Below are 19421 nucleotides of genomic sequence, written 5' to 3' on the forward strand. Positions count from 1 at the left end.
TATGCATGTAGAGAATAAGATGTTTTTGTGAATTGCCAGCTGATCTACAAATCCTTGTCTCCTCCTCCCTTCTTTGTACCCAGTGTGCTGGTTAAACACATAGACTTGGATGCTGTCCTGACTCACTGCTCCATATACCAGCTGTATAACCTCAGGCAATTTTTAATCTTCCGTTGCTCTCAATTTCCTCATCTATAAAATGGGAATAATAATAGCACTCATCACATAGAGTCCTTGCAAAGACTGAATGATCTAATACATAATACATGATTGAAACAGCACTTCCATTATTATCAGTATTATTATTCTGGAGCCTATCTGTCCAACGCAAACCACGTGAGGCTTTCAAGCACTTGATCTGTAGCTGGTCATAACTGAAGCTATTGCAAGGGTACACACACTAGCTCTGAAAAACCAGTATGACAAAAAGAAAGAAAAGTATTTCATAAATACTTGTTAATATTGGTAATACTGTTGAAATGATAGTTTAGACATATTGGACTCAGTGAAATACATGACCAAAATCAATTTTATCTGTTTCTTTTTAAATTGTGGCTACTAGAAATGTGTAAACAGTATTTGTGGCTGGCATATTTCTATTGGACACTGCTGTTTTAGACAGTGCGCTGGATACTATAGACTCACGAATATGAACAAGACTTGATCCAAATCCACAGGTGGTTCACAAATGTAGTTATAACCTCAGTGAAAATGATGAGTGAGCTGTGAGAGGAAGCCAGGAGGGGCCACCTTGATCATCCTTAATTCTTTCTAGGAACTACCTTACTCCTCTTTGTGGCCAGCAGGCTTTGTGATGCTGGCTGTGATTTATTGGTTTGCACACACGATTGAGAGGAAATCCGGAGGAGTCATCCTGCTGTTCCCCGGAAGATGAATCTTGGGTGCATGTAAAACCCATTATAGCTCATGACTGTAGGATAAGGGTGACCATATGGCATGCTCTTCCATCCTCAGGCATGGGCAGAAAGGGTTGGAAATTACAGTCAAATTTTATGTGAATCAGCAGAGAATTTCAACCTCTAGGATTGACAGTCTAGTTCTGGGACATGAAATGGTAAAGGAAAGACAGACTTTTCAGTTTTCAAAGTTTGCTCAGTATTGATGTTTCAAAATAAACATATAAAGTTGTTTAAAATTGTTATATCCATTTTTATGAGCACCTATTATCATTCGCTGAGCATTTGCACTGTGTCTGGCACTATGCCATATGTTTTACAAGTTTATCTCATTTGATCTTAAAATAACTCTTTTTCATGCTATGGTTGATGAAACTAAGGATCACAGAGGTCAAGTAACTTGACTAAAGTCACAGTAGGAAGTCGTGGCACTAGGAGTTGAACATGAGTCAATCTGTCCCTCAGCTTGTGCTATTAACCACTCTTCTATGCTGCTTTTTCCATCATATCCTTACTCCCGCAACACAACCACAACATTGTCAACAATGGTAACATCAAAAGCAGCACTACTGAAACCCGAATTGTTCCTGAGGAAAGACCTTGTATGTTAATATTTTGCCTGAACCTTATGCTTTGGGATTCACTCATTAGCCTATAACAAGAGACACTGGAAGAAACAACCCCATGATGACACTGGGAGCTGTATTACAGTAAGGTTTCTGTGCAGGACACCATTGTAGTGGCAACTTGAATTCTCTCAGAATAAACTTTTCTCTGAATGAAAACTACCAGACCTGCCTAGGAAATTTGGCACTGCTGTCTTGTTAATGTGCAGGATTTTAAAGCAGATGTGTTATGTTCTCAGCACATGCCTGGCTGAATCCTAACTTTTATATTTCCAATATTTCCTCTGCCTTGATTGTCTCACAAACCTATTTTTATATTTTACATGGTTTGAATGTGTGAAATATTGTAAGCAAGCTTAAATACATAAATTAATAGTCAATATTCATTTATGGTTTATAATCTGAAAATAGAACTTTTTCATGAAAGAACTATGGGCCCCTCCACAGTACATCAAATGAGCATAAATCTAATTAGGTAAGAGGTAATCATACTTATTTAAGTTTAGCATCGTGGTGATCTTCACCTCTGATGAATTTAAACTTTAGTTGCCATTTATGTGATGGCCCTCGGTCAAGTATTACCGGGCAGAGCACCACAGTTCACTTGATACAGGACAGAGTAGAAAACCCATAAGTGGCTGGGCACAGTGGCTCATGCCTATAATCCCAGCATTTTGGGAGGCTGAGACAGGCAGATTGCTTGAGTTCACCAGTTCGAGACCAGCCTGGGCAACATGGAGGGACCCCTATTTCTACTAAAAATACAAAAATTAGCCAGGGGTGGTGGTGCATGCCAGTAATCCCAGCTACATGGTGGGAGGCTGAGGCAGGAAAATCACTTGAACCCAGGAGACAGAGGTTGCAATGAGCCGAGATTGTGCTATTGCACTCCAGTCTGGGACAGGGCAAGACTTCGTCTCAAAAAATAACAAAAAACAAAAACCAAAAACCCCACAAACTTCTACAACATTAGCAAGGGGCTGCTAATGATAGGGATCAGCCTGTACAGAGAAAATTTGAAAATTCAACCTTTTTTGTCCTCATTATGATGCATATCTTTATAAGTCAATCTTTACAAGTTAGGTGGGGTTCCTTCGGTACACACATATGAGTTCAGTTAGCTACAGAATTATAGGTGAATTGCTCTTGAATATTATTACATGAGGGTGAAAAGTTACCTTGGATAAATAAATTAATATTGACCTAGAAGAAGAGTTTGTTTTTTCATTTGAAAATAGATTTAAAAGCCATGAAGTAAATAGCAAAGTTTATAGAACATACTGCAAAGAAAGGGGTCTTATACCTATATGTATTTAATGTTTGTGTGCTGAAAAAGAATATATCTACTCGAACACATACAATTATATATACATGAAATTGGCACAACAATGTTCTCTGCAAATTACTGAAAATTGAAGGCTTATTAACTAAAAATTCATTATTTGAAACTATGCAGCTCTTGAAGTTCAGCTTTAGCAAGTCAATATAGTGTGGAATGTAGACTGGCAATTTTAAGTATATATTGTGCTTGCTATTAATGAATACAAAGATAAAAGAATAGCTTTCTATCCTTGTGCCTCCTTTGATTACAGTTTGAAACTGATTTTGAATTCAATTAAATCTTTGACTGAAACATTTGCTTTTTGTTTCTTTTTAAACATGATTAAAAGTATTTTTCTTTATAATTAATAAAATCAATTCTTCAGAATTTGTGGCAGTGGATGTTGTGGTATGCTACCAGGATCCCCTTTCAGGCCTGGTCCCACCTGTTGGAAGTGTTGACGGTGAAAGTCTCAGCTTCTCTCTCCTGGAATCACCCTCAGTGGTGCAGAGCTGACTTGGCCCTGGTTACACATGCTGGTAGGGTAGGGAGTAAAGGAGGGTCTTCATCCACTCACTAGTCTATGTAGGGGAATACAGGTCTGCTCACCCCTTCAGCCTCAGGGTGCTATAACTCTGAAGGGCCATGTGAGCTTCAGATTCCTATGGAGTCATCATGTGTTGTGTTTGCTCTGCAGGTCAGTTTCTCCCTCTGCCCAACCATTGCCTTTATTCCTCCACCTGATATCCTAGTACCCTTAGCATATTGTTCCTAAGGGCACCCCTCAATACACTGGCTGCATGTATGACTCCATTTCATAGTATTTCATGGAGATTCCACTTAAGACAAAGAGAAAATCTATTCAGACATTCTCAGAGAGGAAAGATTAATGTCGAGCATTTTAACAAACTTCATTGGGAATTCTTTATAACAGTTTTAATTAAAAAAATTGTTAAACATCTGTGATATTCTAGGTATTGTGCTAAGCACAAAGCAGGAGAGATATAAAGTTAAGTACAATAGAGTTCTTGATCTCATGGAACTCACTGGCATGAAACGCAAATTTTACAAGTCAATATAATAGAAATGAGACAAGCCCTATATTAGGAGTATGGACAAACTGCTCTGAAAGTATTGAGAAAGGAATGCCTAGCCTTCTTCCTCTGTGAGGCAGGGATGGCTTCAATAAAGACATTAGAAAGAAATCCTTGAAAAGGCTTAGCCCATTTAAATTATCCTTTCTCTTCTTTCTCTCACATCACACATCCAAAGTCTCAACAAAAGCTGTTATCTCTACTTTTAAATATATCTGAAATCCTGGCCTCACCACCTCTACTGCTTCCATTCTACAGTAGCTTAACATCTCTCATAGCGGCAGTCTCCTCACTGGTCTTCCTGCTTCTCCCCTTGCCCAGCATGGTCCATTCTCAACACAGCAGCCAGATGACTCTGCTAATGGATGTCAGGTCATGAGTTCCTCTGCTGAAAAGATTCCAAAGTATTCCCAACTTATCCTCAAAACCAAATATGGGCCGGGTGTGGTGGCTTACGCCTGTAATCCCAATATTTTGGGAGGCTGAAGTGGGCGAAATCGCTTGTGCCCAGGAGTTTGAGACCAGCCTCGGTGACATGCTGAAACTACATCCCCACCAAAAAATGAAAAAAAGTAGCTGGGCATGGTGGCACATGCCTGTAGTCCCAGCTACCTGGGAGGCTGGGGTGGTAGAATCACCTGAGCCTGGGAGATTGAGGCTGCAATGAGCTGTGATTGCGCCACTGTACTCCAGCCTGGTGACAGAATGAGATCCCCATCTCAAAAATCAAACAAACAAACAAAACCAAAGATAATTTCAACACCTACAGAACCCTATGCCATCTGCACACACCCCTCCCATCTTTAGCCCAGGCCTTACCTTTCTGGCTGCATCTGTGGATGTCCTCTCACTCACTCTTCTAGCCACTCTGGCCTCACTGCTGTCTTTGGGACCCACTAGCACACTCCTGCCTCAGGGTTTTTGTGCCGGCCGCTGTCCCCTCTGCCTGATTCCCTCTTGCCCCTCCTTCAGGCCTTTGCAACTGTCAACTTCCTCAGCAAAGCTTCCTGACCACTCCCTCCCAGGCCTACAAATTCCCTTTTCCTGTTGTATTTTTTCTTTGTGGCACTTACCATCTGCTCTAGACCTGATGATCATTCATTTTATTTAGTTTGCCTTTCCTCACCACAACATGAGCTCCATGAGGGCAACGATGGTTGCGTGTTTTGTTTCTAGTACCAACCCCAATACCCACAATTGTCCCAAGAACAGAGTGAATCTTCACTTAGTATTTGTCTAAGTGAACAATTACTAAGTGAACAAATACATACAAACATATACATATATATGCTGTGAAAGGTAGTGCAATGCTTCAGCATGAAGAATAGCTGAAAGGCATGGAAATCAAAGTAGTTTTAATCTAGTGTGATTACAATGTAGAAATCCTTACCCTTCCGAGCTAGAAACATAGGTTGGATATGTAAACCACAAAATGTGGTTGTTATTGGCTGAACTACATCCCACTCCCCCAAATTCTGATGGGGAAGCCCTAACCCTCAGTACCTCAGGATGTGACTATATTGGGATATAAGACTTCTAAAGAGGTGATCAAGTTAAAATGAAGCTGTTAGGGTGGGCCCCAATCCAATCTGACTGGTGTCCTTATAAAAAGAAGAAATTTGGACACACAAAGAGACACCAGGGATGCGCTCACACACAGAGGAAAGACTATGTGAAGACACAGTGAGGAAAAGGCCACCGGCAAGCCAAGAAGAGTGACCTCAGGAGAAACCAAACCTGCTGACACCTTGAGATTGCACTTCCAGCCTTCAGAACTGTGAGAAAATACATTTCTATTGTTTAAGCCATCCAATCCATGGTGTTTTATTATGGGAGCCCTAGAAAACTAATTCAATGATATATGCCATTATAAGGAATTTTGCCTATCTCACATGTCACTATAAAATTTGAAGCAGGAATGGAGGCAAGATGAGAGGTGTATTCATCTGTTCTCATGCTGCTAACAAAGACATACCCCAGATTGGGTAATTTATAAAGGAAAGAGGCTTAATGGACTCACAGTTCCACAGGGCTGGGGAGGCCTCATAATCATGGTGGAAGATGAAGGAAGAGCAAGGAACATCTTACATGGTGGCAGGCAAGAGGGCATGTGCAAGGGAACTCCCCTTTATAAAAGCATCAGATCTCCTGAGACTCATTCACTATCATAGACCAGCACGGGGAAAACCCATCTCCATGATTCAGTTAACTCCCACCAGTTCACTCCCACAACACATGCGGATGATAACAATTCAAGGTGAGATTTGGGTGGGACACAGAACCAAACCTTATCAAGAGGAGACCTAAGTTTTAGAAAGACTGTGTTTGTGGTAACAGGGAGGAAGGGCTGGAACAGAGAAAAGGCTTGAGCCATGGAGACTAACTGGAAGATCTGCAATGGTCCACATCTAAATGAAGAAGCAAGGGAGTCAGAGACAAGTATAGAACTGGGGAAGGCTTTAGAAGCAGGATTGATGGGACTTAGAGCTAAGTGATATTGGCATCCAACACAAAATAGAATTAGTAAGATGCAAAGATGTAAAGGGTTCAGAAAAGAAAACATGGATTTCAGTGCTTTCTCATGTATGAGAACACTTCTCAATATAGAACCTTGAGACAGGTTACATGGCATCCATGTTGCTTAAGACAGAGAGAATATTTACTGAGGAAAGGGCTCTGCAAGCTGCAGCCTCCTTCTCCCTAGTGGTGATAACATGCATATTAGTGTATTAAATCATCTGAGAAGTTTTGCAATGAACAAGCTTCTATAACTTTGTCAAAAAATATATTTCTCACATTTATTTGGTTATGGAAGCCTTTTTTGCAAGGTACCTTTTAACCTTTTCCTGAACATGTATGCTCTAGAAATTAACACAATTTGGAAAACAGTGCTGTGTGTGGTCCAATGTACTAGAATGGTTCCAAAATAAATAGAGAAGCTTTATCTTGGTAATCTCTATTTTGAATAGGAAAACGACTCAACTTCGTCTTAAAGTGGTAGAATGAACTCATTCAAGGAATGATATATGTCATTGTAAGGACTGATTTTCCTATAGTCTAATTCCTACTAGATTTTTAAAAAAATCAAAATCTTTGGAAAGTAGCACAGTTCTTTCACATCCCTAAAGAAAAATTACTCAGTGCCTTAAAACAAAAAATAAGAGGAAAAAAATTGAACTCATGGACACAGAGAATAAAAGATAGTTACTAGAGGCTGGGAAGGGGTAGTGGCAGGGTTTTGCAGGGAGGTGGGGATGATTCATGAGTACAAAAAAATCGAAGGAATGAATAAGACCTACTATTTGATAGCACAACAGGGTGACTATGGTCAATAATAACTTAATTGTTCATTTTAAAATAACTAAAAGAGTATAATTGAATTGTTTGTAACACAAAAGGATAAATGCCAGAAGGGTGGATACCTCATTCCCCATGTGATTATTAGGCATTGCATGCCTATATCAAAACATCTCACGTACCATGTAAATATATACACCTACTATGTACCCAGAAAAATTAAAAACTAGAAAAGAAAATTAAAAATGAAATAAAATCCTGGTGACCTAAGAGGAATATGTGTCTCAAATGCAGAAATTTGGGAGCAGTTTTTTTCCAGGATTTTTTTTTTTTTTTTTTTTTTTTTTTTTTTTTGAGACAGAGTCTTGCTCTGTAGCCCAGGCTGGAGTGCAGCGGCGTAATCTCGGCTCACTGCAAGCTCCGCCTCCTGGGTTCACGCCATTCTCCTGCCTCAGCCTCCCGAGTAGCTGGGACTACAGGCGCCCGCCACCATGCCCGGCTAATTTTTTGTATTTTTAGTAGAAACGGGGTTTCACCGTGTTAGCCAGGATGGTCTCGATCTCCTGACCTCGTGATCCGCCCACCTCGGCCTCCCAAAGTGCGGAGATTACAGGCGTGAGTCACCACACCTGGCCTTTCCAGGATTTTTGACCAGGTTTCTTTGGTGCTGGAGTAGTCACAGCGTAAACTTTCCTTTATGTGCATCAGCTTCTGAGACCCAAGGTGCTTATGTACAATAACTCACATGCAATGCGCACATACGCCTTCCGGCTCTTTGTGGTACCCGCTGAGCTCCAGGCCACACACTGGCACCAGTAATCTTCAGGTCCAAAGAGTTCTTCCACTTGCTGGCGCGAAATCTCAATGCTCACTTCCCGGACAATGAGACCTGACAAGAGAAAAAGAAAGGTTTAAGTCAACACAAGATTCATACTAAAGAAATATAAACCATCACATCATATTTTTCCCCCCGTCATCCCTTTTGATGCCATAGATCAACAACCCAGATATTGTCTCTCATCTCTTTTGATTTTCTTCTCATTCCAGTTATTTTACTCAACAACTTTTTATTCTCTTATTTGCTATTTCAAATCTTCTGGATTATTCTGAGGATGAAAGTAGGATGGCTCTATCACTCCACAAAATAATTCCTTTCCCAATGTAGCTTGCTATTTTTTAACCTTCCTCTCTATATTGAAATATAAACTTGAATTTCATATCTTCTAGGGTTTTTACCTCAATTATATAGTTGTGGGTAAAATAACCATACGTACACAGATTTACAAAGCTAAAACCAACAGTCATTGTGATTATTTAATAACTAAATTACTTTAGCAGTTGTGTTTCAATTAAATGGCACATCGTTTTTCTTGAAAGAGATACTAGCCTTAGTTAACAAACTTCTGGTATCGTATCCAAAGAATATATAACTTTAAGGTTTTCATGCATAATATTTTGAAAGCCCAAAATGTTTCTCTGTAATTGTAATATACTAAAACCCTGTTAAAGGTAAAGCAGCCTCCTGCTAAAATGCTCAAATAATTGGAATTTATTTCACAGCATTATGTAATCTTGAATAACAAAAAATTGAACTAAGCATCTGGGATTATCATTTTCGAGGTATTTATCTTGAATTATCAAGGCTGTTTCAGACACTCATTCTTCAATGTGCCTCTTTGCCCTGAGCAAGAGGGGTTATCTGAACAACATATGTGGGCAACTGCCAGTTCTCCCAGAGCTTGAACTCACACACTTCCAGCATGAAGTGTCCATTGAGGGAACCAGCAGAACATCCGCAGGGAGGAGGACAATTTGCTGTGGGTCAAGTATAGGTATAGTAAGAATGACTAAATGTATTGTTTTGCACTATTCCTATGTCCATCTATTCATTTATTCTTTGAATAAATATTTATTTAGTATCAATTATGTAAAAGATACTGTATCAGCACTTGTGAAAGTAATCAGTAAGATAGTCCTTCCCCTCAATGAACTTATATTATTGTGAAGAGGTATCATATTAACAATGCATTATACAACTTATTATTTAGGTACAATTGCATTCAATGCTGCAAAGGTGGGCATAGGAATGAGTGTGAGTAATCAGGGAACCCAATCTAGTGTGAAGGATCCAGTATGAGTTAGCTTGGTTCAATCATATGGTGAGCAGGAGGGACAGGACATATGGGAAAGAGCAGGAAAGGAAATTAGGAGTTTGAGAATTTAGGAGAAGACAACTGAGCACCACCCACAGAGAATAGTGGCATGAGATGAAGCTAGAGACAAGAAAGGGTCTAGTTTATATAGTTGTGCAGACCAGTGTTTCTGAAAGTGTGGCCCCCAGAGCAGCTTCATCAGTATCACCTGGAAACCTGCTGCAAATGCACATTCTCAGGCTCCATGCCAAACTCATTGAATAGGAATCTCTGGGGGTGGGGTCCAGCAATCTGTGTTTTGACAAGCCTGCCAAGTAATCCCAACGCATGCTGAGTTTGAGAACTACTCACATCTACAATGTTTATAATTCTCAGTTTCCCCCAGGCACTGTGGCTCACACCTGTAATCCCAGCACTTTGGGAGGCCAAGGCAGGCAGATCACTTGAGGTAAGGAGTTCGAGACTAGTCTTGCCAACATGGTGAAACCCTGTCTCTACTAAAAATACAAAAATTAGCTGGGCATGGTGGCGCACGCCTGTAATCCCAGCTACTCGGGAGTCTGAGGCAGGAGAATCGCTTGAACCTTGGAGATGGAGGCTGCAGTGAGCCGAGATCACATCACTGCACTCCAGCCTGGGCAATGAGCGAGACTTTGTCTCAAAGATTTTCAGTTTCTTCCTAAAAGCCATGGATATTACTAAAGTGTTTTAAGCAAGTAGATGATATGATCAGATGAGAATTAAATATATACATATATGATATATAAAAGAGATATAGATATGTGTGTATGCGTATGTGTGCATGTATATATCTGTGTGTATGTGTGTGTGTATTCAATTCTTTATAGTTTAATAAGTTCATAAAAGTTATAATTTCTCAAAATGTTTGATTATAGGTGACAGGAGAGGGTATATTTTCTGGAACTCCTTAAAAACGGTATTTTAGAACTTTCCTTAACACCTAGAAAATATTCAAATGACTGAACACACTCGGGGAAATTAACAACTATCCAATGGGAGTAGGAGCTGTCCCACTGGGGGAGCAAACAATATTTCCTATCAAGAGCTGATGGGGCTTGTGTCATAGAAACTACTAAGTTCATAGGCCCATTAATGACTGGCTAAATGAGAATGAAGCCCAAGAAAGTGGGTTTTATAATCCCAAGGCATGACAGGATCCTAAGGGGCAACTCTATTGTCAAAAGCTTATGAAGTACATTCAAAATTATTTCAATGTTTTGAAAATTAGCAATACTTGTATGTTTATATATTAACCAGTTTAAAAAGAATTTCCAAGTAAGTGGCATATTCCAATCCATCACCCTTCTGAGGAAAGAAGATTGGTATATTATTTTAGCCAATGTCTAACTAATATAACAATCCTCTCAGCAAAAATCCCAGGCCATTAACAAATAACACCACTTTGGCTCCTCTTTCCTGTTCCCTACTCAGGCCTCTCATTTTCCTATCTTATTGTATTTTTTCACATTATTCTAATTCTGGAAATCTATGGGAAGATGGAATCACAACCTCTTTCCCCAGTCCCCATATCTTTCTCTCTCTCTTTTTTTTCCCCCTACTCTCTGATGTTTGATGGTTTTCTCTTGCTTTACTTATTTATACATTCCCTCTTCATGGGGAAATTCAGTTACTGGAAACAAACCCCTTCCTTTTAAGATTACTGTAGTAACTTACAGTCACCAAAGGACTGATAAATTTGCAATATGTGTTTCCTTAGAACTATAATGGCCCTTTATACGATGCAGAGCAGCAACAAATACGCTCAGGATATTAAAACCACATCCAAATATTTGGTGTCCCAAGATGATAACTTCAGCTCTCATTCTCCCCCACTTTTACTTAAAGCAATTACAGGAAGCCTAATTAAATGCTGGAGGAATTCAGTAGGTCCACTGTATCCTTTAGCTCAAATAGGCTCATGGATGATTCTACTGACCACAAATCTGAAGCCTTTTAAAAAGCCACAGACCAACCCTCCTGCTACAGGAGTTATTCATAGTCTGAATGCTCTGAATTGTATGGCTCAGGCTCCCTGTGGGCACTGGAGTCAAGCACACACTGATTTTTGTATTCAGCTTCACAGATGTCCCATTCAGGAGGAGCTGAGTTGTGTACAGTTGTCCTATTGCATAGTCCAAAGTTTACATTCCAACTTTTGGTCAACAACACAAGAATAAGGAAGAACTGAAGCATAAAGTATCTAAATACTTATGACTCAGAAGAATTCCGTAGAATTGACTGCATTATTCAGACTCTGAGCTACTTGGTTACATGCCATGTTTTCATAACCATAGGTGAGTTTATTACCTATGATAGTTTGTTCATCAGACCAGAGCCTAGTGGTTTGGGTAAAAGTAGATAATATTTTTTCTCTTTGAACCTATAATTTCAAATCTGCTTGAAGTCTGGAGTTGGAAAAAGCAAACTACCTTGAATTTGAAAGGCCATCAGTATTTCTTCTAAGGTGGGTTGCTTTGAAGAGTATTTGGGAACTTGAAATTGGTTTCAGGTTATTTAAGGGTGGGGGAAATCCTTTGGTCTACAGGACTTACTCAAATACAAATGTGTAGTTTCCATCACATCTGATAACATCAAAGATTTCCCATCATGGTGCTTCCGTGAATAGTGGCATCTCAAGGATGCATGCTGTTTGAAGTTTGCAGTGATTTGCTTTTATAATAGGATTCGTTGTGGTTTGGGAGCCAGAGTGCAGGAAAGTAATTAGCATGCTATTCCAAGAAGTCTTATGATGAGTATGAGTGTGCACTTGTTAATAATACATTTCAAGTGAATATAGAAATTCAGATTCAAATGCAACCCTCTGATTGGATCTTTGTGAGGTCATACATGAATATGGCAATAAGACCTGATAATGACATGACATTTATTTCTTATTTTTAGCATACGTTTAATTTCATAATAGTAGTAAGGCACCACAAATACTGTTTTTCTAGGACACTACCATAAAGTGAGCACAAATACATGCTTAATCCAATTAAATGATTACTTAAAATAATATCTGTATTTTCCCAAAATGTAATCTACAGTGCTATCAAACAAATTAAGTATTAAAGTCCATTAATAACAGATATTATGTTAAGTTGCAGAAATGTAAGGATGAATCAAACATTACTCAGCCTTAAGCTCTTCATGTATTTTATTTATTTTTATTTTTATTTATTTACTTTTTTGAGATGGAGTCTTGCTGTGTCACCCAGGCTGGAATGCAGTGGCGTGATCTCGGCTCACTGCAAGCTCTGCCTCCCGGATTCACGCCATTTTCCTGCCTCAGCCTCCCGAGTAGCTGGGAATACAGGTGCCCGCCACCATGCCTGGCTAATTTTTTGTATTTTTAGTAGAGATGGGCTTTCACCATGTTAGCCAGGATGGTCTCGATCTCCTGACCTCGTGATCCACCCGCCTCGGCCTCGAAAAGTGCTGGGATTACAGGCATGAGCCACCACGCCCGCCTCTTCATATATTTTATAAACATATCTTGTTTATTAGGTGATACTGAAAAAAATCACACATCATCTTAAAACACATTTTCATGATCATGAATTTGCCCCTTCTGATACTCCATGTATGTTTCTTTCAAAAGTATCCTAACCCAACTTTAGACTTAGGTATTAAGTATGCCTGAGTTGACTCCTCCCCATGACTTTATCTTTCTTATGGCAAAAGGAAGTTTTAAGATATCATGTTGTGCAGGCCTGGCAATTTGACTTTCTCCAGCAATCTCTCTAATTGGAGAAGAACTGCAGAGCTTGCTCCACTAAATTTCATTATGGTACGTTCACAGTTAGGACACAGGTCGGTAAGAAATATACAAAGCTGCAGGTTGGGATATTCTGGAATATATTACAAAGTTTTATTGAATTAGTGTGATCTTTTCATACTTTCTTCCAGTGCCTCATTCTATTATAAGCTTTTACTAGTATTATTTAAAATATGAAACGTATCAGTTCTAGATGTCTTAATGTTAATTAAATCACAAAAACACCCTGTCATTATTTAGAAGGATGTCATACCATAAAAATTGATTATTGTTTTAGCATCTTATAACTCTCCTTAAAGTAATTAAAGTGTGATAACTTAAAAGGCAGAATTTCAGAATCAAAATACAATGTTGTGTTACATGAAGTCACTTAACAATCTTTAACTACTATAGCAGGAAGACATTGTATACACAAAATTTACCTACTCTTTGAAATGTTTTAATTAAATTTTTAATATAATGTTTAATACATAAGCAAACTATATAATTTAACTAAAATTATTTTGTGCAAGTGGGAATTGCAACTTACTGGTGTATTAGCTTTATTATGAGTATAATTTTGTTAAAGTTACAGCTACTATCTTTGTGATTAAGATGAATGTAAGAAACACAACACTCACAGAGACTGAATCATGAAGGAACAGAAAACCTGAACAGACCAATGATCAGTAAGATGATTAAATCTGAAATAAAAAGTCTCCCATCAAATAAAGGCCCAGGACCTGCACTTTTATTTAAGAAGAACTAACCTTAACCTTTCTCAAACTCTTCCAAAAAATTAAAGAAAAGAGACTACTTCCAAATTCATGTGACAAAGCCAGCATTATCCTCTTACCAAAACCTGCTGAGGACACTACAAGAAAAGAAAAGTACAGACCAATAACCCTGATAAACAAAGATGCAAAAATCATCAACAAAATACTAGCAAACCAAATGCAACAGCACATTAAAAGGATCATGCACCCTTACCAAGTGGGATATATCCCTGGGATGCAAGGATGTTTCAACATTTACAAATCAATCAATGTAACACATCACATCAACAAAATGAAGGATAAAAATCATATGATCATCTTAATAGCTGTAGAAAGAACATTTAACAAAATTCAACATCCTTTAATGAGAAAAACTCCCAACAAATTGGATAGAAAATGAATGTATCTCAACACAGTAAAGCTATATATGACAAGCCCAGACCTAGCATTATGTTCAGCAGTGAAAAGTTGAAAGTTTTTCCTCTAAGATCAGGAACAAGACAAGGATGCCTACTCTTGCTATTTCTATTCAACATAGTATTGTAAGCCTTAGATGGATCAATTATGCAAGAGGAAAAAAATTCTAAATCACAAAGGAAGAAGGAAATTATCTCTGCTTGCAGATGATGTGCTGTTACATTTGGAGAATCCTATAGACTAAACGAAACTGTTAAAATTAATAAATGAATTCAGTACAGTTGCAGGACACAAAATCAACATATAAATATCAGTAATGATTCTATACATGAATAACAAACTTTCCCAAAAATAAACAAAGAAAATAATCCCATGTATAATAGCTATAAAAATAATAAAATACATAGAAATAAATTTAACCAAAGAGATGAAAGAGCTGTACACTGCAAACAATAAAACATTAATGAAATAAATTGAAGAAGAAAAACATTAATGGAAGGCCAGGCGAGGTGGCTCACGCCTGTAATCCCCAGCACTTTGGGAGGCTGAGGCGGGTGGATCACTTGAGGTCAGGAGTTTGAGACCAGCCTGGCCAAGATGGTGAAACTCTGTCTCTACTAAAAATACAAAAATAAGCTGGGCATGGTAGCAGGCCCCTTGTAATCCCAGCTACTTGGGAGGCTGAGGCAGAGAATTGCTTGAACCTGAGAGGCAGAGGTTTCAGTGATTCGAGATTGTGCCACTGCACTCCAGCCTGGCTGACAGAGTGAGACTCTGTCTCAAAAAAAACAAACAAACAAACAAAAAAAAACATGAATGGAAAGATATGTTCATGGATTAGAAAAACTAATATTGTTAAAATGTTCATATTACCCAAAGTGGTCTACAAATTTAATGCAATCCATATCAAAACTCCAGTGACAATTTTCACAGAATTAGAAAAACAATCTTTAAATTCATATAGAATCACAAAAGACCCTGAATAGCTAATGCAGTCTTGAACAAAAAGAACAAAGCTGGAGGCATCACACTACTTGATCTCCATATCTACTATAAAGTTACAGAATCAAAATAGCATAATGCTAGCATGAAAAGAGACACATAGACCAATGGAACAAAATAGCTAGCCCAGAAATAAATCCATATGTTTATGGTCAATTGATTTTTGACAGAGATGCCAAGAATACACAGTGGGGAAAGGACAGTCTCTTCAATAAATAGTGTTGGGACAACTGGATATCCCTACGCAGAAGAATGAAATTAGACCCTTAACTCATACCATATACAAAATCCAACTCAAAATAGATTAAAAATTTAAATGTAAACCCTGAAACTGTAAAACCACTAGAAAAAAACATAGAGGAAATTCTCCTTGACATTAGTTTAGGCAATGACTTTTTTAATATGACCCCAAAAACACAGGCAGCAAAAGCAAAAATAGACAAATAGGAATACATCAAACTAAAAAGCTTCTGCACAGCAAGGAAGTAATCAACAAAGTGAAGAGACAACTTATGGAATGAAAGAAAACATTTGTAAACCATACATCTGATAAAGGGTTAATAGATAAAACATATAAGGAACTCAGTCAACTCAAGAGCAAGAAAAAGAACCCAATTAAAAAACTGGGCAGAGGATCCCAAAAGACATGTTTCAAAAGAAGACATACAAATGGCCAAGGGTATATTAAAATATGTTCAACATCACTAATCCTCAGGGAAATACAAATTAAAACAATGAGATAGCACTTCACACCTGGAAGAATGGCTACTATCAAAAAGACAAAAGATAACAAGTGTTGGCAAAGGATATGGGGCAAAGGGAACCCTTGCACTCTGTTGGTGGGAATGTAAATTAATACAGCCTTATGAAAAACTGTATGAAGTTTCCTTAAAACAAAACAAAACAGAAATAAAACTACCATATGATCCAGCAGTTCCGCTAATAGGTATATACCCAAAATAAATGAATCAGTATTTCAAAGGGATACCTGCTCCCCTACATTCGCTGCAGCGCTTGGCTATTCACAATAGCCAAGACATGGGATTAACCTAAGTGTCCATCAATAGATGAGTGGTGATAGAAAATGTGGTACGTATACACAGGGGAAAACGATTCAACCTTAAAAACAAAGCAAATATTTTGATTTGCCACAGCTTGGATGAGCCTGGAGAATATTATGTTAAATGAAATGAGCCAGGCACAGGAAGACAAATACTGCATGATCACACTTATATGCGGATTCTAAAAAAGTTGAAACCATAGAAGCAGAGCAAAAATGGTGGTTCACAGAGAGTAGGGGGTCCCAAGATGGGTGACTGGGAAAATGTTGGTCAAAGGATATTAAATTTCAGTTAGACAGGGAGAGTAAGTTCAAGAGATGTGCAACCTGATGACCACAGTTAGCGGTAATGTGTTGTGTACTTGAAATTTGCTAAGACAGTAGATTTTAAGTGTTCTCATTACAAAAAAAATGAGAAGTATACGAGGTGATGTATATGTTAATTAGCTTGATTTAGCCATTCCATGATATATATATTTCAAAACATCATGGTGTTCACCATAAATATATACAATTGTGTTAATAAATTTAGAAGACTAAATTTATTCAAAGGTTAAAGAATGAATATGACTGAAACTGAGTGGTTCAAGGGATTTGCTTGGAAGCATTTCTAGGTCATTGACTCAATTCTTTTTATGGCCATAGTTTTTAGTAACTTGGCTCTGTGTGGCAGCCTGTATCAAATGAGGATCTGTGCTTCGTTATATTTTTGTTTTGTCTAGAACTGAGAAGAATATTCACTGGATTGTGTATGTGGGTTGGGGGGGATTTCTAGTGCTTCTAGAAAGCTCTATGACAACTATAGATCAACGCACAGTTTTCTGCCTTAAAACTTGAAATTTTAATTATAAGACAATATTACATAGAATGAAAAATGAAACTTACTCTGGCAATCATAATGCAGTTTTCCTCTTTCCTTTGTGCGAGCATCAGGATTTGAGTTTTACAGGAGAACTAGGCCTTCTATTTTTGATTTGACTTTCCAACTAACATCAAACTTAGAGTCCATATCTGAGGGATAACTTGAATGGTGGGTGTGCAAAATATTTCTGTTTTACATTTAAAGTTGCAATGAATTGCTAGAAATCAACCTTACAAGCACTAGCTGTCATTTAATTCTTTTTAACTTTGATGATAAAAAAAAATCTTTCGAATGTGTGCAAAGAAGGCTTTCTGATACTAAAAGGGCAGCTAAAATGCTTTCTGTAATTAACTTACGCCTTGTGTGTCAGTATTCTTTGGAATATCAAAAAAACAATTTTGTGAATACATGACAGCAACTTGTTTAATTTGGAAGGGCACAAACCATGTTCCACTGAATTAGCAAATGCAACATTCTTCTAAATATTTGTCCTAAAACACCAAATACATTATACATATTTGAATGTATAGCCCAACATTTTTCTTGGAAAATATAATTCCTAATTATGACCTAAATCTTACTACATGCATATCTTTGCTTCCTTGTTTCAGGCATTCATGAGTAGTTTTAATACAATTTTAATAAAATTTAACAAAATGATGCCTGCTAACAAAAGTGGGGCATAGTAATGTGTTCTTGGAAATCTAGTTAACTATACACTTGTGAATTACAGACCTCACTATTAGTCTTGTCCAGTCATTCATTCAATAGATATTTCTTGAGACTTTACTATGTGACAAGAACTTTTCTTTTCCATGTGCTGGGGATACAGTGCTAAAGAAAGAAGATATCACCTTGGCACACCGGTTCATGCCTATAATTCCAGAGCTTTGGGAGGCCTAGTCAAGAGGATTGCTTGAGGCCAAGAATTCAAGACCAGCCTGGGCAACATAAAGAGACCCTGTCTCTACAAATAAAAATCAGAAAATTAGCTAGGCATGGTGGTGTATGCCTATAGTACTAGCTGCTCAGGAGGCTGAGGCAGGAGTATTTCTTGAGCCTAGGAGTTTGACCTTATGGTGAGCTATGATTGCACCATTGCACTCTAGCTTGGGTGACAGAGTGAAATACAATCTCAAAAAACAAACAAAAACAAAAACAAACAAACAAACAAAAAACCAGAAAAGAAAGCACATAAGGAGATAAGGTCTCTGTCCTCCTGTGGGTGACATTCCAGTATGAAGATAATTCTTGAGCACATATTTCATTCATTATGATAGTTTCTTAGGTGGCCACATTGATGAAATGCTTATGAATCCTCCCTTCAGAAGATACTAAGACTAGAGATAAAATAGTTGTTCATTGAGCATAGGCCCTGTATCCATCAGTACAGTAACTGGCACAAATATTTGTCCAGTTAATATATGTTAAAGAAGTGAATGATTTGTACATATATATATTTACAACAAAAAATAAAGTGTTTAATCCCAGGTATAAAATAAATTTAATTGTAACTTAGAAGAGTAAAGGTAACTAGTATTTTTTGAATAGCTACCGTGCGTCTCAGTTAATCTGCATAACAATCCTTGGGGATTCATACTGTCAAATCTATAATAAACATGGAAAGAGCAGAGATCAGAATCTAAACAATTGTTCATATAGCCAATAAGTACCAAAATAAAGATTTATACCCACATTTGTCTGAATCCAATGTTCCTATTCCTTTCACTACACCAATATTCCTGAAACTATGTCTTAGAAAAGAGTTCCATGGTCAAACAAGCTTGGGAATTTCTGTTTAATACACTCTCCTCTACAAAACTCAGAATGCCCATCCATATATTGAAGGCATTGGTCAGAAGTTCTGTAGTAAAGAAGTCTGTTTAGTACAGATTAGCATCATTTTCCCTCAATTTGTTAAACCACAGAGCCCTACAGTCAACGTAGCCACAGAACCTCATCTCATCGTGGCTCTCAGTATGGTTTTGTTTAGCATTGTCTACGCTGATCTACTGAATAAAAATAATCCAAAATTTAGAAAATTCTGGAAATCCCATGACAAAAGCTATAGTGAAATAGTTTCAGATGGAGAGATTGGGGGAACATGGCAAAGTGGAA

At 37.9% G+C, this 19421-nt stretch overlaps 1 protein-coding gene across 3 annotated transcripts in view; it reads right to left on the reverse strand.

Moving 5' to 3' along the window:
• UNC5C (unc-5 netrin receptor C) overlaps positions 1–19421 on the reverse strand; it is a 393124-nt gene that overhangs the window by 125907 nt on the left and 247796 nt on the right. For all 3 annotated transcript variants that reach the window (XM_054484519.2, XM_063663920.1, XM_054484518.2), the window contains exon 3: positions 8001–8144. In XM_054484519.2, coding sequence (XP_054340494.1) covers positions 8001–8144 — 144 coding nt within the window. The remainder of the gene's footprint in view (positions 1–8000; positions 8145–19421) is intronic.

The sequence above is a fragment of the Pongo pygmaeus genome, chromosome 3 (assembly GCF_028885625.2).
Source record: "Pongo pygmaeus isolate AG05252 chromosome 3, NHGRI_mPonPyg2-v2.0_pri, whole genome shotgun sequence".
NCBI lineage: Eukaryota > Metazoa > Chordata > Mammalia > Primates > Hominidae > Pongo > Pongo pygmaeus.